This window comes from Dipodomys spectabilis, unplaced genomic scaffold, assembly GCF_019054845.1.
Source record: "Dipodomys spectabilis isolate Male_0828 unplaced genomic scaffold, ASM1905484v1 ptg000273l, whole genome shotgun sequence".
Taxonomy (NCBI): Eukaryota; Metazoa; Chordata; class Mammalia; order Rodentia; family Heteromyidae; genus Dipodomys; species Dipodomys spectabilis.
In genome coordinates this window covers 467,699-493,405 of record NW_024870950.1, presented here as the reverse complement: position 1 = coordinate 493,405, position 25,707 = coordinate 467,699, and the positions used below count along the sequence as shown (strand labels likewise).

At 41.7% G+C, this 25,707-nt stretch overlaps 1 protein-coding gene across 2 annotated transcripts; it reads right to left on the bottom strand.

The window, feature by feature from the left end:
* Positions 1-579: 579 nt before the first annotated feature.
* Positions 580-25,634, bottom strand: Cmc2 (C-X9-C motif containing 2). Of its 2 annotated transcripts, none has more exons than XM_042700801.1 (4): positions 25,529-25,634; positions 13,351-13,463; positions 2,608-2,679; positions 580-933 (listed from the first exon to the last, which is right to left on the bottom strand). In XM_042700801.1, the coding sequence occupies exons 2-4, from the start codon at positions 13,429-13,431 to the stop codon at positions 847-849; spliced, it is 240 nt and encodes a 79-aa protein (XP_042556735.1). In that variant the 5' UTR covers positions 13,432-13,463; positions 25,529-25,634; the 3' UTR covers positions 580-846. The 2 variants fall into 2 exon arrangements, with proteins under 2 accessions (XP_042556735.1, XP_042556733.1); XM_042700799.1 differs by lacking the exon at positions 25,529-25,634 and adding an exon at positions 20,805-20,828.
* Positions 25,635-25,707: the final 73 nt, after the last annotated feature.

Below are 25,707 nucleotides of genomic sequence, written 5' to 3'. Positions count from 1 at the left end.
ACAGTTATTATAGTGTATTGTTTAGAGAATGACAAGGGGAAAGCCTGCACATGTTAACTACAGATGCAAATTTTTAAAAATATTTTTGACCCACGGTTGGAGGGCCTAATATAAACATTTAACCTTTTAGAAGAGCACTCTTAAACTGGAACTTTTTCATAACCTGTACACAACTAGCATTTTCCCAAAATTACTCTTGTCCTAGCTTGTGTCTTTAATGTTTAATCTTTACAGATGATATGTTGTCAAGAAGGGATGCCTACAAGAACCATTTTGCTATAATTATAAGAGTCTTTTAAGAAAGTAGAGGAAGCTGGGTGCCAATGGCTCAAGCCTGTAATCCTAGCTACTCAGGAGGCTGAGATCTGAGGATCTCAGTTCAAAGCCAGCCAGGGCAGGACATCTGTTAGGACGTCCTTGAGACTCTTATCTCCAATTAACCACTCAGAAAACCAGAAGTAGCGCTGTGGCTCAAGTGGTAGAGCCCTAGCCTTGAGCTGAAGGGCTCAGAGGGACAGTGCCCAGTCCCAGAGTTCAAGCCCCACGACCAAAAAAAAAAAAAAAGAAAGAAAGGAGAGGGAAAAAAATGACTCCAACTATTTTATTGGAGGAGATAAGCTACTCCAGAACTGTGTGGATGTGAACAGCAGGAACGGCACAGCACGGAAGGGATGGGGTTCATTGTCAGACTCCATAGTACTAAAGGCACCAGATTTTCCTCTTCACCATGGTTCGATTATTCGTGTTCACTCTCCACTCGGGATTCTGGAGACCAACAAGAGGAATCTTGTGATCAGCCAGAAGTCCTTCAGTCTCCTCTCCACCATGGCATCCACAGAGAGGAAGCTACTTTTCCGATTCCTCGGGGAGACTGGAGAGCCTCTTGCGCATCGCAATGCCGCGCTCCCGACTCCGGTTCCTCTTTTCCTCATACTGGATGGAGAAAGGGAGAGAATGGACAACAGGTGAGGTCCAGAAAGGGAGAGAAACGACATCAAGTGAGGTCACAGCCCACGCCAGGTTAAATTCCATAAGGGTGTTTTCACTGATAAAATTCCTATTTCAGTGAATCTGAGGTGGAGACAGTGATATCAGAGGTACTTAGAGCAATCCCCATCGAACACTAAGAGTGCTGATCCAACTTCCTCCCCAAGTAAGAACTCAACGATTCTTCCAAATGAATGTGTCAGTCTCTGTCTTCCAACAGGCCACCTGGCTGGGTGTGTCTCACCACTAAAGCTCCTTACCTTGACTAGTGGCCTGTTTAATTGTTGGACAGTTCTACTTATTCCAAAGTTCACATGTTGAACCAAAGACTATTTCCCAGCAACTCTGCTAAAATCAATGACCAACTAACCACTATGAATAAAACAAGATGGATGCAGTGGCTCACATCTTTTACCCCACTACTTGAGAGGAAGAAATAGAGGACTGCAGTTTGAGACTAGTCCTGATAAAAAGTTCCTGAGACCCAATCTCAACAAATAAGGCAGGTATGCTGGAACACACCTCTAATCGCAGCTATGGGGAGGTACGGATAAGATCACAATCCTAGGCCAGCCAGGGCAAAAAGCATGAGACCATATCTGATAAAACTTAGCACTGGAAATTAAAAAAAAAAAAGAACGCATTGTATAATACTAATATACACATCTGCATAGGCAAAATTATTACCCTTAACATAATAGCTGGGAATGGTGGCTCATGCCTGGGATCCTTGCACTCAGGGAAGCTGAGGCAGGAAGGTCTCAAGTTCAAGACCAGCCAGGGTCATCCTTCACACGAAATTCATGAAGTACTTCAAGCAACAAAGTTAATGTCACACTGAAAAGAGATTTATCCAACATGAAGAGCTAGACAGTTTCTAATACTACATTTCAATCTTTTAATCTGAAACTAATTGGCAAAAAGTTCAGAAACAGAAAATGAAAATTAGAACACATTTTTTAATGCATACACACATATTTGGCCATTACAAATTTTGAAAGGTTCTAGGGATAAAGTATCTGATGTACAAACTAGAAACAAAATTCCATTTCTAAGGTTTAAGAGGCATTCTGCTTGGTTAGAGGTTCCTGGAAAAAGACAATGAACTAGGGGCATTTGGGCTGTTGGCTCAAGTCCAAGTCATAGCCTAAAAGCAGGGTTAGGAGATGAGGAGATGAGGACCTACTGTGGCCTGTACACAGCTCTACAAAGAAATCCAAAACGATAAAGCTGGAATGACCCCAAGCATAGCATCCTCTCTGCGTAGGTAAATTGAGGCCCAAAGAGTTTTAGCCATCTGCCAATCAGCTAATCATCGAGTAAACTAAGTCTGTCCATTGACCACAGACATAATTTCTTAAATCCTAAAATTCATCCAACTTGAATTTCTGAGTGAAAACAAAGATTTTTTTTTTTATATCATTTGTGTGAAAGGCAAAAAGACAGCTCTGTTCTACATTCGTCCTCAGGTGAGGCCTAGGCTTCTTTACTTTTCGACGGGAGCACATACACTGAAAGTTGGCCTTCTCTGTGAAATTTTAATCATGACAACAATATATAATCTTCAAAAATGTTATATTTCCTTGCTTTAATTTGCAGCCTTTCAGTTTTTAATCTTACCTCTTTCTTCAAGCATTTTCTCATCTCCCGGTCAAAATCATTGCAATGCCCAAAAAATTTCAGAATGTTGTGCTAAAAGGAAGAAAAGGGGTAAAATATTTCATCCCATTATATGCTGATGTCTCCAGTACACAGAATTTAAATAGGTATTATTATGTCATTTTGTCAGTAAGTATAAGACCTACATAAAATACATAAACCAACAGTTTTCTCCTGGTCCTTCCTACAAAGGAAGAACACATGCTCTACATGTAGAAACAAAAACAAATGGACTTATTCCTTCTAGAAAACAAGGCCTCTTGACTCATCAAAATCTCACACTGAGTGTGTATGGGGCTTGAACTCAGGGCCTTGCGTTCTTACTTGGCTTTTTCACTCAAAGCTGGAATTCCATCACTTGAGCCACTACTCCAATTCCAGGCTTTTGCTGGTTATTTGGAGATAAGCCGTCTCATAGATTTCTCTGTTCTGGCTGGCTTTGAACCATGACCCTCAGATCTCAGCTTCCTAAATAGATAGGATTCCAGGCATGAGCCACCAGTACCCCTTTCTCTAGGGACATGTTAGAGTGAGAGCACAAGCCATTCTCCACACTCAGGCCTGGTGTGAACTGCAGTGTGGCATAGTCACATGACAGAGTAACTTACTTCATTAGCACAAGCTCTGTTCTATAGAAACCTTTACTGAATAAAATGTCTGATGCCAAAGACATTTTCTCATTTGTCATTGAAATATTGCGCGTGCGCGCTCACACACACACACACAAACACACACACACACACACACACACACACACACACACACACACACACACACGGTCCTGTACTGACCACATAAATAAGCCACTTGATCACGATGCTTTGTTGGAAAAAACAAAAAGACAAAAGTAAAAACTCCCCTAGTGGTTTAAAATTCTGACTATTATCATGGAAAAAAAAACTATGAAAGATGTAAAGCGGGTTGAGATGAAGTCTGAAAGCTGAATTTTAGCAAGGCCGTAATTAGTGTTGGGTCAGATAGTGTGGCGATCTGCTATAATGATACGCCGTCAATGCTGAACTCATAGTTGCAATAAGCACACTTTTCCCTCTTCTTTCAAATGATGGCTTTTGCAGAAAGCAGACAACACATGATTATCAAGCTCTGCCTCATGCAATTTCTTTTTCTCCTGCTTTCACTGCCACTTTAAAAGCACCCTCGGGTCACAGTTTTTCTGTCAAGGATTGAAGATGGTCTAAGACCTCCTAACTTGTAACTGAATGGCTTTTTCAGAGTAAGTATTTCTTGTGTGTTTTTCCTAAGCTACTTTCTTGACAACAAATAAATGGTGATAACACATCTGCATCCCTTCTCGTGGAGTTAGAAGACTGGACTTTGAGAATGTAACTATCTTACGATCTAGTGTACATTCAAGTCATACCATCCTGAACACATGTATCTTATTTGTCTCTTCGCTTCCACATTATCTAGACTCAGATGAGAATGACACTTGTGGCATTATGTGAAAAGTGTTCAATACAAATGTCCTCGTGAACTGGTACCACAGTGTCGTGCACACTCAGGACAGCTGTTTCCAGTGCCCGGTGTCCATCTCTAGAGAATCAAACCAATCCAGTGACTGTGTAATTAAATCAACTGCTACATATCTGAGACTTATAGATGGAGAACTATGTCCCAGTCACTGGAGAGACAGCGGTGACAAGGTAGTCCTGGATACTCCTTTCACTGTGGTCTGAGAGAGACAAAGCCACTGCATACAACACTGGAGCAGAGTCCAGGGGTTCCCAGGGGCTCCAAAGACCCGTTCAGAAGATGCTCAAGGTCAAAATCATTTTCCTAGTAATTAAAGATCTTGCAGGACATGGCAGAGATTTCCAGCATTTATACAACAGACTGAACCAAGAGGGGAATGTGAGAACTCAGTTGTAGTCTAGTAATTGCCATGCAAATAGGAATTATAAACGTAATACCAGCTGGGAACTGGTGGCTTACACCTGTAGTCCTAGCTACTCAGGAGGCTGAGATCTGAGGATCTCTGTTCAAAGCCAGTATGGGCAGGAAATTCCAATTAATCACAGAAAAAGCTGGAAGTGGCACTGAGGCTCAAGTGGTAGAGCACTAGCCTGGAGCAAAAAGAGCCCAGGGACAGTACGCAGGCCCACAGTTCAAGCCCCAGGACTGGCAAAAAAAAAAAAAAAAGTAATGCCATTCTTTTAGTCCTCCCTCCCTCCTGCACCTTTTGTTGTTGTTGTTGGTACTAGAGTTTAACTTAAGGCCTAGCTCTTGCTAAGAAGGTCCTCTACTTGAGCCACACCTTAGCCTTTTATGCTTTCATTATTTATTATTTGCTTTATACCTTCCTATGCTTTCTTGTACTATCTATAATGACATATAAGCAATACTTACATATTGCTTTTCTTTTTGTGTCAATTCTGGGACTTGAACTCAGGGCTTGGGCACCATCCCCGAGCTTTTGTGGGTTTTTCTGCTCAAGGCTAGAGCTCTACCACTTGAAAACCACACTTCCACTGGGCTTGTTTTGGTGGTGAATTGGAGATGAGTCTCATGGACTTTCTTGCCCTCGCAGGTTTCGAACCACAGTCCTCAGATCTCAGCCTTCTTAGTAGCTAAAATTACAGGCGTGAGTCACCAGTGCCCAACTTTACTAACTGCTTTATAAACCAGGAAAAAAAATACATTAAGGACCTCCAAGTAGTTTGTTCTAAATTCAGTATGTTAACTGCAGACAACCTGTGTCTCGCTGTCAAGCGGGGACAAAGTAGGCCAGATGACCAGAAGCAGCCATGGATCCTGGTGGCAAAGCAACGACATTTGACTGGGAAGATGGCAGAACCATAAACCACAGGTAGAATGGTAAAAAGCACAGCCAGGCAGGGCTATGCAGAGATAAAATAGTCCTGTACCTCACGAGGGCTGGAAAGCACTGCAGAAACCCAGCTAGAAAGGGCTGTTCAGAATGATGGCCTTATCACCAGAGAAGATGAAAATGCAGATGCATAAAAATTCAGGGCTAGAAGCTAGGTAATTTAATCCACTCATTCTATTGATTAAGCAAGCAAGACCTTAAGGCACATATATTTAGTAACCTTAAAGAATATTTTTCTTTAAAAAAGTAGGTAGAAAGTTAGGCTTTATCAAAAAGTAATTTTACTCTACCCAACCCCACCCCCCCCCCAAAAAAAAAGTGCATTGCCATTTACATCAAGTACAAAAGCAGACAAAGATGAAACCTACTATGAGGAGTTAGTTCTAACAGCTGGCTGTCCCTGCCGGAACAGTGGCTGACAGGGAATATGGGTTTTAAAGCCCAATTTAAGCCACAGCACCACTTCTGATTTTCTGGTGGTTAATTGAAGAGTCTCACAGACTTTCCTGGGCTGGCTTTGAGCTGCAATCCTCAGATATCAGCCTCCTAAATTGCTAGGATTACAGGTGTAAGCCACCAACACCTGGCTACCTTGTTTCTTTTTGCAAAGGAAGAGACCCAGATATGTTTTTTACCTCCTCCTCTTTTCTACAAATGTTACAATAAGATAAACACTTTTTTGCAATTCAATTATTTCATTAGTCATTGGAATTATTCCATGTCAGCTCACCAAACTTTTTTTTTTAAAGAGCTATGAACAAGTACCGACTGAAAGACTCCTGGTGGCCAAACCTCAAACAACCTTAGCAATAAAATGAAGAACTGGATTACAACATAAGCATCCTTGAGTCCATTCTGATATAAGAAATTGTGTGCGGGGCTAAGTATCTAGAACAAAGATTTTTTTTTTTTTTTTTTATTTGAAAACATACTGTACAGAGGGGTTACAATTACATGGGCAGGAAAATGCATACATTTCTTACCAAGCATTGCAGCCTCCTCCTTTGTTTACCCTTCACCTCCCTTCCCAGCCTCCCCCCTCCCCCCCACCCAATCATACCCCCCCTCCCTCCCCCCCACCGACATTGTAAAGCTGGTTTTGACATGACATTTTGTACTTCTCATTGTTGCAACAGGTCCACCTGAATCCTTAAACGACTTGTTTGTCCCCGTCTCCTCCACATGTTATACTGACATCAAATATAGTGAAAGCGGGGGTTACACTGTGGGGGAGGGACATACAAAGCAACAAAGAAATAATATTATAAATGCGTTAGAAACACATGCATGAATGAAACAAAAACATTAAAATACATATTTGAGGGTTCGTTTTCCTAACATCACATTCTCTGACTTTTTCCGCTTGACTCATACCTATACTAGATATTGCAAATAAGGGAAACCATGGGACCTATGTTTCTTTGGGCCTGGCTTACTTCACTTAATATAATTTTTTCCAAGCCTTTCCATTTCCTAACAAATGGGGCAATGTCATTCTTTCTGATGGAGGCATAGAATTCCATTAGAACAAAGATTTTTTTAAAGCAGATTTCATTATACAGATACTCATCATCCAGGAGGGAAAGCTTAACTTAGTCCTTACATGTGGGTTGTGCACAGTGGCTTCCTTCTAAAGTATTACAGAAAGGGGACAAGGGCAGAGAAGTATGACAGATACGACCTCAGTCAGGTAATGAAGGTCAACATCAAGTGATAATCCATGCTGAGAGTATGGAGCCACACAACAAATAGTGGAAATGCTACTTTACCTTTGTGATCCTCCCAAATCACACAAGTATGACCATGATAACTTAAGATAAACTAGGCACTTGGGACTCAAGCCTGTAATCCTAACTACTCAGGAGGCTGAGATCTGGGGGATTTACAATTCAAAACCAGCCAGAGCAGGAGTGTCTGTGAGCCACTTACTCCAAAATAAGGTATGGCTCAAGTGAAGAGTGCCAGCTGAGCAAGCAAGCTAAGCAAGCTGGAAGGCTCAGAGATCAGACCTCTGGTACTAGCAAAAAAAGAGAAAGAGAGATAAATGCATGATAAATGCATCCTCCAAGACACATGGGCATGAAACTGCAAACCATCATGGTCAGAAACAAACTGTAACAGCCAGGCGCCGGTGGCTCATGCCTGTAATTCTTAGCTACTCAGGAGGCTGAGATATGAGGATCACGGTTCCAAGCCAGCCCAGACAGGAAAGTCAATGAGGCTCTTATCTCCAATAAACCACTCAGAAAACTGGAAGTGGCACTGTGGCTCAGGGACAGCGCCCAAGCCCAGAGTTCAAGCCCCATGACGCACCAAAAAAAAAAAAGAAAGAAACAAGCTGTAACAGCCCAGAGGAGCCTTGCAGCCATGACAACTATATGACATGGTGAGGTATAATGTGGTATCCTGACTGGAATCCACCAGACTCAAACGTGGACTTAATTATATGCATACTAGTACCAGTTCATTAATTCTAACAAATGTACCTTACTAATAATGAATATTAAGGATACCAGGTGTTGAGGCCTATGAAAATTCTGTACTACAGTCACAATTTTCAATCAAAACCTGGTCTTAAAAATGGAATCTACTAATTGGGCAATCATTGCTCAGGCCTGTAATCCTAGCTATTTAAGGAGGCTGATATCTGAGGATCACAATTTGAAGCCAGCCTGGATAGGAAAGTCTGTGAGACTCTTATTTCCACTAAACTGCAGAAAGAAAAAAAAAAAAAAGAGCAGATGTAAAGCTGTGGCTCAAGTGGTAGAGCGCTAGCCTTGAGCAAGAGAAGCTAAGGGACAGTGAGTGCCTGGGCTCTCTGAGTTCAAACCCCAGAACCAGAACCAGAACCAGAACCAAAAAAAAAAAAAAAAAACACTACTTAAAAAATGGCTGTACAGGGGCTGGGAAAGTGGCTCAGTGGTAGAGTGCTTGCCTCCCATACATGAAGCCCTGGGTTCAATTCTTCAGCACCACATAAATAGAAAATGCCAAAACTGGTGCTGTGACTCAAGTGGTAGAACACTAGCCTTGAGCTGAAGAGCTGAGGGACGGCCCCCAGGTCCAGAGTTCAAGCCCTATGACCAAAAAAAAAAAAAGGCTAAACAAAAGTTCATTGTGTAGATGTACAAGAAGTTACTCAACTATTACATGTTAGGAAAAGACTGTTCCTAATATTTGACAATGCTGAAATTTGCAACTTTATGCATCTGTACTTTCAAATCATTCGGACTTATACATAGATAAACTCCTAGAAGTGGAGTGATGCATCAAAGGGCAAAGAGCAGTTGAGCTGCTATTTGCAGCCTATAACTAATCACAGTCCCATAGAAATGCATGAATGTCTTTCACAGCCTGGCCTAAACAATGTACTATCCTACTTTTCAATTTGTCAACTGAGGATAAGGAATGGTATCTCAGTATATTCAATTTATGTTAAATTAAGTTGAATATCTTTTCATATTTTTTTAAGTAATTCTGGAGTATGACACACAAGACCCTGAGTTCAAACCTCAATACTTCCAAAAGGAAGTACTGAGTTCTTCTATTATTACATGTTGGGTAGAAGTTCACAAGGACTCAAAACTAAACCATCACAGCAGCTATAAGCTGAAAAATGCAGAGCTCACACATGGCTGAGATCAATGGAATTCTTACAAGCCAGTTACTGAACACTCAAGTCAATCAGTAAAGAATCTGGAAAAACGATGTTTTAGTGTCTGGGCTAAATGAACCCTAGGATAAAGACTACTCTAGACTTGCCCTAAAAAAACTTAACAATGTGCCTAAAGAAAGGCCCAGTCGTTGGGGCTGGGAAGGTAGTTGAGTGGTAGAGAGCTTGCCTTGCATGCCCGAGGCCCTGGGTTCAATTCTTTAGCACCACATAAGCAAAATGAAAAAGCCACAAGTGGCGTTGTGGCTCAAGTGGTAGAGCGCTAGCCTTGAGCTGAAGAGCTGAGGGACAGCGACCAGGCCCAGAGTTCAGGCCCCACGACCGGACCCCCCCCCCAAAAAAAAAAGGCCCGATCGTTTCTCAGCCTTTTGGTTAAGATCAAATATAAGAAAGGCTCACATATTTCCAAAAGTAAATGAACTGCCTGCCAATACAAACCTATGGCTGACTTTCCCACCTGGGCTGGCTTTGAACCATGATATACCTAACATTTCTATGGAAATGGAAAACATCCTAAACTCTGAATAAGGGCAAAATTGGACGGTTTACACTGGATGCTTTGGGGCTTACTACCTGGCAGAGGAAATCAAGACTGTGGTACAGGTGTGAAAGACATCTGAATCACTGAGACAGACTGGAACCCAGAAACAGATCCTGTGTAACCGACTTTGACAAAGTATCTAAAGTAATTCAGTGGGGAAAGGAAGAGTCTCTTCAACTAATGTTGTTCAAACAACAAACAACTGGATATCCACAGGCAAAAAACAAACAAAAACAAAAAAAAACACCTCAACTCCTATCTCATTATATACAAATATTAACCTGAAATGAAACAAAGATTTAAATATAAAATCCAAGACTACAAAACTCTAGTAGAAAACACAGGAAAAAAAAATCTTTGCAAAAAACAATGATCCTACACTGTTATATATTACAGACTGTGGTAGACAATTTGCTCCAGGGAAGTTAGAATGAACTTGTGACTTTGAAATTATGTAATCATTTAATCACAATCAAAAAAAAAAGAACCTCGGGGAAGGGAGGGAGGGAGGGGATGGTAGGGGGAAAACAATGGAGGGGGTAACAATGTTCAAGAGGAAGTGTACTCATTACCTCACTCATGTAACTGTAACCCTCTGTATAGTAGCTTTACAATAAAATAAAATTTAAAAAAAAAAAAAAAAACAATGATCCTTAAGAAACAAAAGGCACAAACTATAAAAACGAAAAAGATAAATAGAGCTTTATCGAATTTATAAGCTGGACTTTGAAACAAATTGTTCAGAAAATGTAAAGAAATTCCACAAACTGGAAGAAAATATTCATAATACTTTTTCTTGACAGAATTTACATTCCAAATGATAAAAAGAATTCTTGTAGTACAATTGTAATACAAACAACTTTTAAACACTGGCAAGACTTTACTTGAATAGCTGATAAGCACAAAAAAAGATGCTCAATATCATTAACAGAAGACATATAATTTAAAACCAAAAGGACACACCATATCATATCCTGTAGATTCGTTTAAGAATATTTACAAAATCGCCAGGTACTGTACTGTGGCTCATATCTATAATCCTAGCTACTCAGGAGGCTGAAATCTGAAGACTGCAGTTCAAAGCCTAGGCAAAAATAAAGTCCATGAGATGTCTATGTCTATTGGAATAAATTACCAAAAAAAGCAGGAAGTGGAGCTGTGGCTCAAGTGGTAGAGTACTAGCCTTGAGCAAAAGAAGCTTAGGGCAAAACCCAGGCCATGAGTTCAAGCCCAGAACCAGAACACACATGAAAAAAGGATATTCATAAAATCAAGTGCTGGTAAGAATGGGGAGTTGAGAGAAAATATCAAATGCTATAAATAGAATAGGTGGGTAATTTCTTGCAAAGTTAAACACTTAACATACAACTCAGTTCTTTAATTCTTATTTACCCAAGAGAAATAAAAAGATGTACACACAAATACTTGTACACAAATGTTTGTAACAGCTTTATTTGAAACAGCATACTGTAGTCAATCTAAATGTTCAACAGGCAAACAAACTTGCACATTAATATAATGCAATATCACTCAAAAAGTGATTAATGACTTTGGCCGACAACAACTGTGGAAGCATACACAAGAATATGTAGATGCATGTTATTACAAATTTCAGAGCAGGATACCTAATCTACATTGACAGTAGAGCAGGAGTTACCTGAGCCAGCAGTGAAGAACAGGGTCTGACTATAAGGGGCACAGGTACCTCTGACATGACACAATGTCTTGTTTCTTGACTAACAGTGACATGGGTGCTTACCTTTATCAAAACTCATCCAACCATACACAGAAAAACAGATATATTATTAAGATAAATGTAAATCATACTTCAATAAAGCTAATTTTTTTAAGTCCATCTCTAGTGCCAGTGATTTGAGATGTTACCTTTACTATATGGAATATTTTCAAAGGGAGAAGAGGGTAGTGTTTCACTTGGTTCCAATTTAAAAAGAGTCATGGACCAAAAGGCAATAAATATGTAAATAACATGCTGCAAAGAATCCTTAAAAGCAAGGATTGAAAAACCGACCTTTGTTTAATTAATCTAGGAAGTAAACATGAAGAGTTGACAACCTAATTTGCCTTGAGCGTGGTGAAAAACACAACACTCTTCTAAAGGGTCACACTGGCAAACTCTCAGTGCCAAGTGCTTGAGTTTTTCCAGTCTTTTCTTTTCCATGTTGCCTTGTTCTATTAGACTCTCCTCTAAAGTCTCTGATTGTAACTCACTATACATGTAGTTGAAATATTAAGTCAACAAAAATAACCAATTTCTATTCTTTAAAAAAGAAACTTTTTTTTTTTGGGGGGGGGGATGGTCGTGGGGCCTGAACTCTGGGCCTGGGCGCTGTCCCTCAGCTCTTCAGCTCAAAGCTAGCACTCTACCACTTGAGCCACAGCGACACTTCCGGCTTTTTTTCTTTTTGCTTGTGGAGTGCTGAGGAATCGAACCCAGGGCCTCATGCATGCAAAGCAAGCACTCTACCACTGAGCCACCTTCCCAGCCCTAAAAAAAAAATCTGAAGTTGTGTTCCACTTTTGTAGTCTAGCTCATTTTCCAGTTGTATCAGGAAGTAGAGTGTGGAACAGCCCCCTTCTTGTTCTGTTTGTTGAAAACCGGTTGCTTATACTGTTCTCACAACATTCTCTGAACCAGTAAAAATGTCTGACTTCACAGATTATAAGTATTACTTACTACCTTGTTTTTGGTCCTTAAATTTTATTCATTCAAATGGTACTTACCGGTATGAAATTTTACACAACTACAGTTTAAGTGTCTTAGAGAATACCCAAAACACCAAGTTAAAAAAAAAAAATTTTCTTACAGTTGTGTCATGCATCAAATATGCAGGAAAAAAACCTAAATATTTAACATCCATAAACACATCAGCTGATTTAACCCACTGCAAACAGGGGTTTCTTCTCTTTGGGTTTCAACCATGGAATTTTGCTCTCATTACACTAACAATTAAGTAATACCATCAAATTAGGCCAATCATAAATTGAACCTAGTTAACATGTAATTATAAAATATCTTTACTACCATAAAACACAGGTGGCCATCAAGAAGCAGACAACCTAGAAAAGTCCATATGGCCGCAAGAGTCATAATGGGATATAACCGTTCTAGTACCCTATCATTAGGAAAAGGAAAGTTCATTTCCAGAAGGACGTGGATTCTAGCTCTTATGGATCATTTCAGAAGTTCCCTAATAAATTATCATGCTTGAGTTTTAAGAATCATAAAAGGAAGTCATTTCTGAAAAACAATCGCACAACTGCTGATCTTTACTAGTCTATACCCATTATTAGGACACACTATTCCCATCCACTGATGCAGGTACGATTTCACACCAGTGCTATACCTAAGTTTCATTTGTGTTTTACAGTTGTTTTTCTTTTTTTCTTTTTTTTTTTTTTTTGGGTCCGGTCGTGGGGCCTGAACTCGGCCTGGGCACTGTCCCTCAGCTCTTCAGCTCAAGGCTAGCGCTCTACCACTTGAGCCACAGCGCCACTTCCGGCTTTTTTCATTTTGCTTTGCTTATGTGGTGCTGAGAAATCGAACCCAGGGCCTCAGGCATGCAAGGCAAGCGCTCTACCACTGAGTCACCTTCCCTTACAGTTGTTTTTCTGAACTCTTACATTTTTGTGACACTCCTTAAGTAAGTTAATCAAGATGTTGCATTCTTCAGTATGCAAGTGTGGAGATAAGTCAGGATGCATCCTTCTGAGGTTGAAGATCACAGCTGTGCAACCTGTGAATACAAGAATATCTTGAATATGCAGGAATGTACTTGTGAATACTATCTAAAGGAATTTTCAGGAAGAACACACAGTGGACCATTAATGCGAACCATTAACCAGCTGTATGACCTCAGAAAAATTCTCAAACTTAAGCCTCAACCCCCTGATGCAATGATTCAGCAATTTCAATGTGTTACGAAGAATGTCCAGAGAACCTGTAGGTTCAGAGGGAGAAAAGCAGGGATCCTCCAGAGTCAAACCTGGAAGAAAATGGGCAAGCAGAAGAGCTTGCTGACATTAGTTAAGCCTGATTTCAATTATTTCCTCCGATTCCAGAAGCTGATTGCTACTCATTTTGTTGAAATTGTACCAATTGAGAGAATTGGAATATTAATTCTTTTAAAATGCTTATTCCTGAGAGGGTTAAAGGGCATTAGTCAATTTTGCATTAGTGTGAATCAATATGGACTGCTTTCTTCTTAACATCTGGCTATGAGCCTACTAGACAATGAAATAAGCAGATGTACAATTTTTCCCAATAAAATAAAATTATTATGCTGCAAACAGGAAAATGAAATCCTGAAATTACTACCCAAAGTAGAAAAATCATCAGCAAAAGTCAAAAGAAATACATTATTCTAAAGTGGTATCAGCTATTCTTTATACTAGCCAAAAAATATATATCAATGGGCTCTGATGGCTCATGCCTATAATCCTAGCTACTTAGGATGCTGAGAAGTGAGGACTGCAATTCAAAGCCAGCCCAGACAGGAATGTCTGTGAGACTCTTCTCTCTGGTAAAACTAACAAACAATCTGGAAGTGGAGCTGTGGCTCAAGTGGTAGAGTACTAGCAAAAAAAAAAAAAAAAAAAGCAGCAGCTCAGGGACAATGTTCAGGCCCTAAGTTCAAGCCTCAAGACCAACCCCACCCCAAAGAAAGAAAAGGAAAAGGAAAAGGAAAGGAAAGAAGGAAGGAAGGAAGGAAGGAGAAAGAAAGAAGGGAGGAAGAGAGGGAGGGAAGGAGGGAAGGAGGGAAGGGAACCAATTAATTATTTTAATCTTTTAAAGTTCCCCAAAAGAAAGCATCTGTGAAGCACCTCACACCTATTAAGACTGTTACCAAAGAAACAGAAAATAACAGATGCTGGAGGTGCTATGGAAAAACTAGAATCCTGGTGCACGGTTGGTGGTAATGTAAAATGGTAAAGCCACTGTGAAAAACAATATAGTGGCTAGTCAAGAGACTGAAAATAAAATTACCATATGATCAGCCACTCCACTTGGGGATTTGCCCTCCAAAGAGCTGAGAGCAGGACACTGAAGAAACACTGATGTGCACATGCGCACAGCACATTATCCACAAAGCTGACACAAGCAACCAAGTGCCCTGCACAGAGGCCAGATTAACATGGTGGCCTACATACATCTCAGTGAATATCATGAAGCCTTTTGGGAAGGAAATGCTAACATGTGAACATGGGTAAACTTGTAGAATGTTGGTTGTCAGGGCTAGAGGAGAAGAACACAATGAGGAGTTTTGTAGGTGCGAAGTTCCATTTTTACACTGCACGTCCAACAATGGTTAGGATGATACTTTTTTAATGCCTTATATGTATATTACTACGATTTGAAAAAGAAAATGGAGAGAGGAGGAAAGAAAGGAAGATAATGAAGGAGAAAATTAGACTTCAGTTCAGGCCATGAGTTCTCAGAGACAGCAAAAGCATGATCCAAAAGTTAAAATTCAATATTGAACTAAAATTAAAAACCTTTACACTTCAACAAACAATATTAAGAAAATGAAAAGTCACATTTTGGGTAATGGGTGATTACAATGTGTCACTTTCGTCAACTGTAATAACCACTGTGGTTCAGGAAGTTCACAGCTGTGCATGAGTGGAAAGGGAATCGGATCACTGTACTTTCTGCTCCATGTTGCTACAAACCTAAAACTGCTCTAGAAAATAAAATCTACCAAAACAATGAAAAGACAAAAGATTTGAACTGCTACTGTAACAGATACAGGAATAGTTGAGCACATGAAAAGATGCTCAGCACCAATAGTCCTTAGAGAAGGACAAGTTCAAATTATGAACTACTGCTACTACTACTACTACTACTACTACTACTACTACTACTACTACTACTACTACTACTACACCTACAAGAACACCACACAGAGCTCCCCATGGTAGAATTACATGCAGATACACCTTCCTCCACTTCATAAACTAAATCTATCACAAGTCAAAAAATATATTGAAGCTGGGAGCTGGTGGCTCACATCTTTAATCCTAACCACTCAAGAGGCTGAAATCTGAGGATCACAGTTTGAAACTAACCCAAGCAGAAAAAAAAAAAAAAAACACAAGTTGAGGTGTGGCTCAAGCGGGGCAAATGCCAGTCTTAAGTAAAAAAGCTAAAGTACAGCGTCCAGTCCAAGGTCAAACCCTAGTACCAGCCCCTCCCACACACACACACACACACACATACACACAAACTTATATGTTTAACATACTGAACATGTAGCTTAACCTAGCCTACCTTAACCATGCTCAGAATATTCACATTAGTCTAGGTTTAAATACAAACCTGTTTTATAATAAATTGTAAATCATGTAATTTGTTGACTACTGTACTGAGTTACAAGAAAAAAAATACATTTTTATGAGTACTCACCATTAATGAATATGGCTGAAAACACACTGGGTCTGAGGAATGCCTGAAGCAGTGAACTAAGACTAACTGCTGAATGAAGTAGACGCTATGGGAACAGGGTTATCTATCTGCCTCCCTTTCAATGACAACCCAGAAGAGCTAGTAGACAGTAGACGGGTTCTGACACTCATGGATGGCTTAGTAGGCACAGTGTTTGTCATGAAGATGCCATGTTTTGACTGTACAGTTTGTTTCTTCTTCTCATTATATAGTTCTCTGTAGCAAGCAAGAACATCTTGTATCTGCCGGTCAACTCTTGCAAATCTCTCATAATCGCTGTCCATTTCTTCTAACATTAGCATGCCCCTGCTGACAGTAGCAACTGCTTCTGCCAGTTTCTCTGTTGTGAACTTTCTGGAAGCCTTGAGAATAACCTCCTCTTCAGTTCGTTCTTCCTCCAGATGAGTCAGCTCCTCATGGGAAGTCTCTTCAGTCTTAACTCTGAAAATCTCATGAATGTCCTCTTTATCAATGTCCGAGTCTAGCCACTTTCCAAGAGCTAATGTATTGTTACTTACTATTTCATCACCAGCATGATCTTTGTTAAAGCCCTTTAATACATTCACACACGTCTTCAAAACTTTCTTCCAAATGCAGTTTATGCACTGCTGTGGGACTTCGTCCCAAGCTGCAGCTATGTTCTGGATAGCATTTAGAATGTTAAAACCTTTCCAAAACTCCAGGAGCGTTTGGCCAGATTCAGTGGCCTTCACAGCCTGGGCAAATGTTTGGTGTAAATACTGTGCTTTGAAAGCAGCTATTGCACCTTGGTCCATGGCTGAATGAGTGTGGCTGTGTTCAGAGGCAAGTACACCACTTTTACATCAGGATGCATGTCGCCAATATATTGCAGATGCCCTGGCGCATCATCTAAGAGCAGAAGAATCCTGAATGGAATACTGGTTTGTCTACAATATTCTCTTGCTTGTGGGATAAAACAATTCAAAAACCAATCTTCAAACAACGCTGATCTCATCCAGGCTTTCTTGTGATGGTGATAATAAACAGGAAGTGCATGCTTGCTCACATTCTTGAATGCTCTGGGGTTCTCTGAGTGGTAGATCAGAAAAGGCTTTAATTTGAACCCTGCAACACTGCCACCCAAAAGCAGAGTTACATGGTCTCTGAATCCTGGCACTGTCTTAGACTCCTGATGTATGTATGTATACTCTGACATCCGCTTCCAGAACAAACTTATTTCATCTACATTGAATATTTGCTCTGGTAAGTATTTCTGATCTACAATTATCCTATAAAGCCCTTCCTTAAAAGCTTTGGCACACTGAATATCGGTACTTGCTGCCTTGCCACTAACCTTAACAGTATGAAAATTATGGTGATTTTTAAAGCGTCACCACCCATGACTGGCAGTAAACATTTGTGTATACGCAGGATCAGCACGCTCCTTTAGCATATTGAAAAGACTTCTTGCCTTAGCCTGAATCATCAGTAGGCTGAGTGGTATGCGATTCTGTCTCCGCTCCTCTATCTACTCCACAAGTAACTTCTCCATATCGCCAACTGGCCCAGCTCTTTTCTTCATGATGACAGTGGATGAACTGACACTGAGGACCTCACCACATCACTGATTCACTTCCTATCCTTCAAGATGGTTGAGATGGTAGACTGAGACAGTCCTGACTCACGCGAGATGACCATCACTGGCTTGCCACCTTCATGCTGGGCAATAATTTTGAGTTTCATCTCAAGAGTAATTGCCTTCCTCCTCTTCTTTTCACCAGAGGCAGGGGACATAGATGGGCATTTTGTAGACATGATGGGATGCACAATCATCAAAAGGAGGATCCCAAAAAATGCTGATAACACAATACACTGTAAAGTTTACCCTCGTAATCATGAAGCTGACTGAGAGCTATAGCTGCCTGCTACTGCCCAGCTGAGAGAAAATATTACTGAACTGCATGTCTCCAGCCAGGGAAAAGATCAAAATTCAAAACTAGACGAATGAACATTGCTTTCACATCATTGTAAAGTTGAAAAAATCATAAGCCGAACCATCATTAAGTCAGGGACCGTCTGTAATCAAAAAGTCAGACAATACCAAGCATTGGTTAGGAGGTAGAGAAATGACCTCAGCATAACTGGTGAGGGTGTAAAAGAACAGACACTTTTGAAAGTAATTTACCAGTTCCCTAAGAAGTATAACACAATCTCAACCACTGGGTATGGCAATTACACTCTTAGGATGCTACTCAAGAGAAATGGAAAGATAAATCCACAAAAAGACATGTATATAAATATTCACAGTAGCATTATTCACAGTAGCCAGTAGTGGAAACCATCCAAACATGCATCAGGTAAATGCATAAACAAAATGTCATTTATCTATACAGTGAAATACCATTTAGCAATTAAAAGGAATAAACTATTACTGTATAACACTGATGAACCTCCAAAGCTCTAAACCAAAGCAGCCAGATGACTCCATTTATATGAAATGTCTAAAAAGGCAAATTTATAGAAACAAAAACCAAATCAGTTGTCTAGAACTGAAGTTGAAAATTAGTTTGTAAATGGACACAATGGAACTCTTCTAGAACTGGGTTGTACTAGTGGCTACACAGTAATACAAATTTACTACAGATTCTCTGAACTTACTTAAGAGTCATGGTATGTAAATTATACCTTAATAAGGCTGTTTAAAAAAGGGGGGGGGGCGCTGGGAAGGTGGCTCAGTGGTAGAACGCTTGCCTTGCATGCATGAGGGCTGGAGTTCAATTCTTCAGCACCACATAAGCAGAAAAAGCCAGAAGTGGCACTGTGGCTCAAGTGGTAGAGTGCTAGCCTTGAGCTGAAGAGCTGAGGGGCAGTGCCCAGGCCCAGAGTTCAGGCCCCACGACTGGCAAAAAAAAAAAAGGTCGTAGCTGGGTGCTGATGGCTCACACCTGTAATCCTTGCTACTCAGGAGGCTGAGATCTGAGGATTGTGGTTCGAAGCCAGCCCAGGCAGGAAAGGCCATTAAGACTCTTATCTCCAATTAACTACCAGAAAACCAGAAGTGGTGTGATGGCTCGAAGTGGTAGAGTGCTAACCTTGAACAAAAAGAGCTCAGGGACAGTGCCTCGGCTCTCAGTGCAAGCTGCACAACTGACAAAAAAAAAAAAAAGGTTGTGAGAAATTCAAACTGTCCATCACATTCCCAACAAATAAAAGTAAGTATGGAACTCTGCTCGGCGCCACTGGCCCTGCCTGTAATGCTGGGACTCCCAAGGAAGAGGAGGAGGATCCGGAGCTCCTGGCCCGCCCGGGCAGAAGGTGGGGAGCCCGGATTCCCACAGCTTGCCTGGGAAAAGCCCAGAACTGGATTAATGAATGTGAAAAGAAAGAGAAGGAAGACTATGAAAGCTAAAGCAATCTTGTTTTTAGAAGATATATTCAGTGAAAATTTTAATTGAAGCTAGAAATCTTGGACTTTTAGAGATGGAGAAACCTCTGAAGGAGCAGGAGACCTGAGAGAACATGGAGGTATAGTGGTGTCTATGAATGGAGCAGGCCTCTGTGAACTTTGACTGAGGATGGACCCTGCCTGGGATGACTACTTCTGGACATGAGTGGAAATTCATGACACTGGAAGACAAGTATCAAAGTTAAGCAGAATCCATGGAATAATCTGTATTCCTGCATCAAGAGAAGAGCTGCTTGACTATCATGAATACCTAATTTGGACTTTAGGAGAGAAGAAACAAACTTCTGTCAAGCCACTGATTTTTTATTTTTGTTCTTCAAATCACCGTTATTACCATTATTATTATCTTTTTATTAATTTTGGTTTATTAGTCAAAACAATATAGCTTTCTAAAATAAAACTCAGTATATCATGTTAAAAAAATAAGTAAGTATGGATAATTCCAATGGATTATGCAGGGGTGGGAACCTTTGTTCATTCGTCTAGGTATTTATAATATCATCAACACTAGCAAGGGCCCCAGGCAGACACTAAGAGGCATAGGAGAAGCACAGAAGGCCATGTATCTGTACCATCCTATACCAGACATCACAAACCAAATCATTTCTCAAGCTTTATATAATCTAAGAGCCAAACATTCCCACCTTAGAGGATGGCTATTTCAAATTACAATTTTTATGAGTAGACTACTGTTGTGCTCAATAACTAATACACTCTCTCTTCCCCTCTCTCTCTCCTCTCTCTCTCTCTCTCTCACACACACACACACACAAATTAGGCTATTCCAACCAGCTAAGTACTTCGTTGAAATACAGAATGGAAATGCAGCCAAGTTTTGTTTGCTCAACACTAACTACAGATCCTTTTATTGACACAAACTTACGGCATCAAAAGAATAACCCTTCCGACAGTTCAGCACTAAGTCATCCAATACTGTGCCAACACAAGTACCTACATCTATGTACAGTACGAGTTATCTGGTTTCTGCCTTTTCTACAAGAAGTATTAGTGGTCTGCCACCTAGAAAATGTTATCAGCAGCAGGGCACTGGTTGCTCACACCTGTAATCCTAGCTACTCAGAAGGCTGAGATCTGAGGATCGCAGTTCAAAGCCAGCCCAGGCAGGAAAGTCCGTGAGACTCTTATCTCCAATAAACCACTAGAAAACTGGAAGTGGTGCTGTGGCCCAAGTGGTAGAACACTCACCTTGAGCTGAAGAGACAGGGACAGCGCCCAAGCCCAGAGTTCAAGTCCCACTACTGACCAAAAAAAAAAAAAAAAAGAAAGAAAATGTTATCAGCATTTTATTTCGTAAGTGTATAGGACAAAATATCACTGTAAACTGCTATTAACCAGTCCTAAAATTTGTATCTTTGCAATTTATAAAGAAGCTTATGATATACTGAAGTGAACCCTTTGTTGGCAAATACAGATGGTCTTCTACTTTTGATGATTTGACTAAAAATTATATACTGAAGCCAAGCGCTGGTGGATCACACCGGTAATCGTAGCTACTCAGGAGGCTGAGATATGAGGGTCATGTTTTGAAGCCAGCTGGGGCAAGAAAGCCTGGGAGTCCATTATCTCCAATAAGCTAGAAGTGGCCCTGTGGCTCAAGTTGTAGAGTGCTACCCTTGAGCAAAAGGAGTTCAGAGTCAGTGCTCAGGCCCAGAGTTCAAGCCCCACAACCAGGAAAAAAAAAAAAAATACACTGAGAAACCGTGCTTGAAGTTGAATTTTTCCGGAGCTAGGAGCAGGCAGCTCAAACACTCTAATACTCACTCCTTATGCTGAACAGCAGCTCCAGCCCCAGCTCAAGGTCAGCACAGAAAACAAGGAGAAACAGCCCACACTCTACAGCACAGAACACAAGGAGCAACAGCCCACACTACAAGTGCACTGCGCTGCTGCCACTCTAAGGACACTGGGCTTTCATACACTATCATATCTACAAAATGCCCAATGATGCGCACACAACATCCAACACTTTATTCAAAGTAGACTGTGACAGATGACGTTGTCCAACTAACTATAGGCTAATAAAGCATTCTAGAATGTTTAAGCTAGGCTAGGCTAGGCTAAGCAATGATGTTAAGTAGGTTAACTGCATTAAATGCATGCTTTAATGATGCTAGAGCTCAATGCCAAAGCAAGTACCACTAGGCAAGTACCCTGTTGTTGAGCTACATCTGCTGCCCCTTAAATACATTTTTGACATGTGATATTTTCAACTTACAGTGAGTTTGTCCAAACCATAATCCCACCAGAAGTCAAGAAACATCTGTACTTAGCCAGGCATTGGTGGCTCATGCCTGTAATCCTAGCTACTCAGGAGGCTGAGATCTGAGGATCACATTTGAAGCCAGCCTGGACAGTAAGTCTAATAATCTTATCTCTAATAAACTATTCAGAAAAAGGTGGAAGAGGCACTGTGACTCAAGTGGTAGAATGTTAGCCTTGAATACCAAGAGGCTCAGGGACAGTGCCTAAGCCCTGAGTTCAAGCCTCAAGACTGCCAAAAAAGAAAGAAAGAAAGAAAGAAAGGAGGGAGGAAGGGAGGGAGGGAGGAAGGGGAGGGAGGAGGGGAGGGAGGGAGGGAGGGAGGGAGGAAGGAAGGAAGGAAGGAAGGAAGGAAGGAAGGAAGGAAGGAAGGAAGGAAGGAAGGGAGAGAAAGAGAGAAAAAAAGAGAAAAAAGAGAGAGGAAAGAAGGAAGGAAGGAGGGAGGGAGGGAGGGAGGGAGGGAGGGAGGGAAGGAAGGAAGGAAGGAAGGAAGGAAGGAAGGAAGGAAGGAAGGAAGGAAGGAAGGAAGGAAGGGAGAGAGAAAAAAAAGGAAGGAAGGAAGGAAGAAAGGAAGGAAGGAAGGAAGGAGGGAGGGAGGGAGGGAGGGAGGGAGGGAAAGATCTACACTTGAGAAGATACTTAGCTAAGATAATGAATACATGTACATTGCATATAGTACTTTCTCCCTCCAATAACAAAAGTTTAATTTAAATATATATGCTGCTGTAGATGCAGCAAGGATACTAATAAAACCTTCCTTCTCTTTTTAAATTTTTATTTTCAGTTGAAAGATAATAAGGGTACCTATGTATGGGGCTCTCTTAATTTTTTTTTAATCCTATATGACTAATTCAAAGACTAAAAGGGTTTGTTTTCTTCTCCCATTCTTTTTGGTAAGAAGTTACTGCTTAACAGAAGTTTCAAACTCTCGCCATCCCTTGCTTTATCAATCACCTCTTTCCTCCACCATACCTTTTTAGCTAAATATTCCCTACTCACCCTCACTTTTGCTTCCTTCCACCCACCCTGTGTCACCTGCCTTTGCCTAAAAGCTGGCACAACAAAGATGTACTACTGCCCTCTAGAGTGTAAGATACAAAGCATGAGTGTAAAATACTGACTGATCTCTCAACACACACTTAAGTGCTGATACTCTAGTAGTCACCTTCCTATTCTAAGAATGTTTTTACAATTCAAGTTATTTTTTATGAACTGAAGAAAAAAATATAGTTCTAGGTTATTTTAAAAATCACCTTTTTGTAAGTCAAAATGTACATTACCCACATTTTCATAGAAAAACTAAGCCCCAGACCACAGAGTAGATAACTTACCTGAACAAATTTTTTTCCTTCATATTCACAATAGGAAAGTCATGCCTGCACAACAGTCGATGAACAAAACTCTTACATCTCAAAGAACCTCTGCCTGACTACAAGTTCAGTAGGCACTAATCCCAGGCCTGAGTTCCAAAGAAGTCCTTACTGTTAGAGGCAGAGGTTCTGTTGAGATCAAGTAGGGTATGGTAGCTGTCACAAATCAGGTCACCCAGAACATTAACAATCTGAACAGTCCTGGGGACAGGGCTCAAAGAGCAGCATGGGTCAGACATTATATTTAAATAGAAGACAACTGGGAATGTTTACCAATTTAGAAAAGTCCACAGCAGGGGAGATCAAAAAATAAATAGTCTGCTAAGTAAAACAAATGATGAATTTGAAGATGTCAGTTTGAGGACAAAAGAAATAGGTTGACTGAAGGTGTAGCTCAGTGGTAGAACTTGTACTTAGCATTTTCAAGGTCCTACATTATAATCCCCAGCATTGTACGAACAAAGACAGAGAACAATTCTGAAGGGAACAGTGCCAAGGTAATTCTGAACTCAAAAGCACTGTTGAAACAAGAGTGAGGGAATATCCACGGTAAGACCTCATGCATGAGTGTTTGCAGTCAAAGAGTTTTGTTTACATTCCATCCAAACTGTATTAAACACAAACTTCAACCCCACAGGTAGTCATCTTTAACAGCCTAGTCTAACAACATTATTAGAACTCCAAGTGCTTTTAACAAACTGAAGTAGCATATGTGGTTACACACAAACCATTAGTCCCCCTTTCACCCTGCTGTCTGTAAGTCATCAGAAAGGCGTTCTGGCACAATTATACCACTCTCTCCAAGCCGCCCCCGCCCACTTTCTCAAACACTGTATGCACACAAATACTGAAAAAGTCTAATACACTTTTTAAATGTTCAATTGTGAAAAACTGGCTAACACAGACTCCTAACAATTTTACTTTTTCCTTGGAGGTAGGCTGGGAGGATGGAAAGCTGGAGTCATACTTTTATTTATTCTCCCATCTGCCAAAATTCAGGTAACATTTTCCTAATGGGTATTCTTTGACAGCAGATATCAACCACCAGGCGGCACGATTTTAGAAAACACATAATGAGAACTCTAGCACAAAGAAAAGGGAGTAAGCTTCTAATGACATGCTTTGGCAGATCTCTAATCAGAATGGCCAACCCTGCATTTTAGTGCCACTTGGTTTTCATTTACAAAGATTTTGCTACTGAATGGTTACAACGGAAAGAAATTTAGACTACAATTTTCATTCCTAACTTTAAAATAAGACAAAACCAAGCCAAGGCCTCAATTCACCGTCTGGAGCAATTCCATTCTGTAGAAAAATACCTATAAATAAACACTCGGTGTTTTCTTAAATATATCTTTTTAAAACCTCCATTTGAGAAAGCCCTGATAGTGAGTTAGTGCTTTTCACAATCTTCAGACTACATTGTAGCAGAGGCAGCACTAACCCACCCTACCCACCCTGGAAGTTGTCAAGGCCACAATCTAAACTATTGGACCTGGGGTAGACGGTGTTACATGGCTTCAAAGAGCAATTCCAGTCCCCAGCTCGCCTCTCAAACTACTCTCACTTCAACCAGATCGGCTTCTCCAGGGATCAGCAAAATCACTAAGAGCTGTACCTAGATGGTGCTGAGCACTCTGCCAAGTCAGGCCAAGTTCAGGGGGAAACCCTGGTCTGTACGAGTGGAAGAACACACGGACGAGTGAGGGGATGTCCCAGTGCACCGCACAGCAAATGCCCAATGAGCGTTTGCTGACGCCCAGCGACCGACACCGAGTCTGGAAAGGAGCTCCTGCTTTGTGGTTGCAGGGTTGGTTCGGCGCAGAGCTGGGGATCTGCACCCCGGGTCCCCGCGGGAGCCCGTCCGAAGTGAGGACGGCGACGGGCGCACGCGCGCCGCGAGTGTGTGCTCACGGAGCCCTCCCGTCCATCCGGGGACGCTGCCACTCGCCGGTGGGAGGGCAGGCGCGGCCTCCCCCAGCCCGCCGAAGGCGGGAGCGGTACTTCCCCCGACGCACGGCCCGCGGCCGGCCTCCACGCATCCCGGCGACGCCGGGCGGGGCGAGGCGAGTTCCACCCCTTTCACGGGGGCAACCAGCGAGGCTCCGGCGGGCCGAGCAAGCCTCCCGGGTCGCGCGGCCACGGCGAGGCCCCGCCGGTGACTCCGAAGCCCGCGGTGGCCCACAGACGAGTCGGCGCCAGCAAACGCCCAGGGAAGAGGCCGCGGAGCCCCGCAGCCCGAGGCCGCTCCTCACCACCAACCGGACTACCGAAACTCACCGAGGTCCGGCCACAGCAAAGGGCCGTGGGAACCGCCCGCCGACACTGCGAGCGCCCGGCCGCCCACGGGGTGCCGCGAGCCCTCAGACCCGCGGGACGTGCTGGGCCCGCCCCGCCGCCGGCAGCGTCGGACGGCGCATGCGCCAGCCCGCCCGGACCGGCCCATCCTCCGGCGCGAA

Coding starts and splice junctions, on each gene's coding strand:
- Cmc2 (XM_042700801.1), bottom strand. CDS start 13,431: ATGCATCCTGACTTATCTCCACACTTGCATACTGAAGAATGCAACATC. Junction 2,680..13,350: donor TTAAGGAGTGTCACAAAAAT/GTAAGAGTTCAG, acceptor TCTTCCTTTTAG/CACAACATTCTGAAATTTTT. Junction 934..2,607: donor GAAAATGCTTGAAGAAAGAG/GTAAGATTAAAA, acceptor TTCTCCATCCAG/TATGAGGAAAAGAGGAACCG.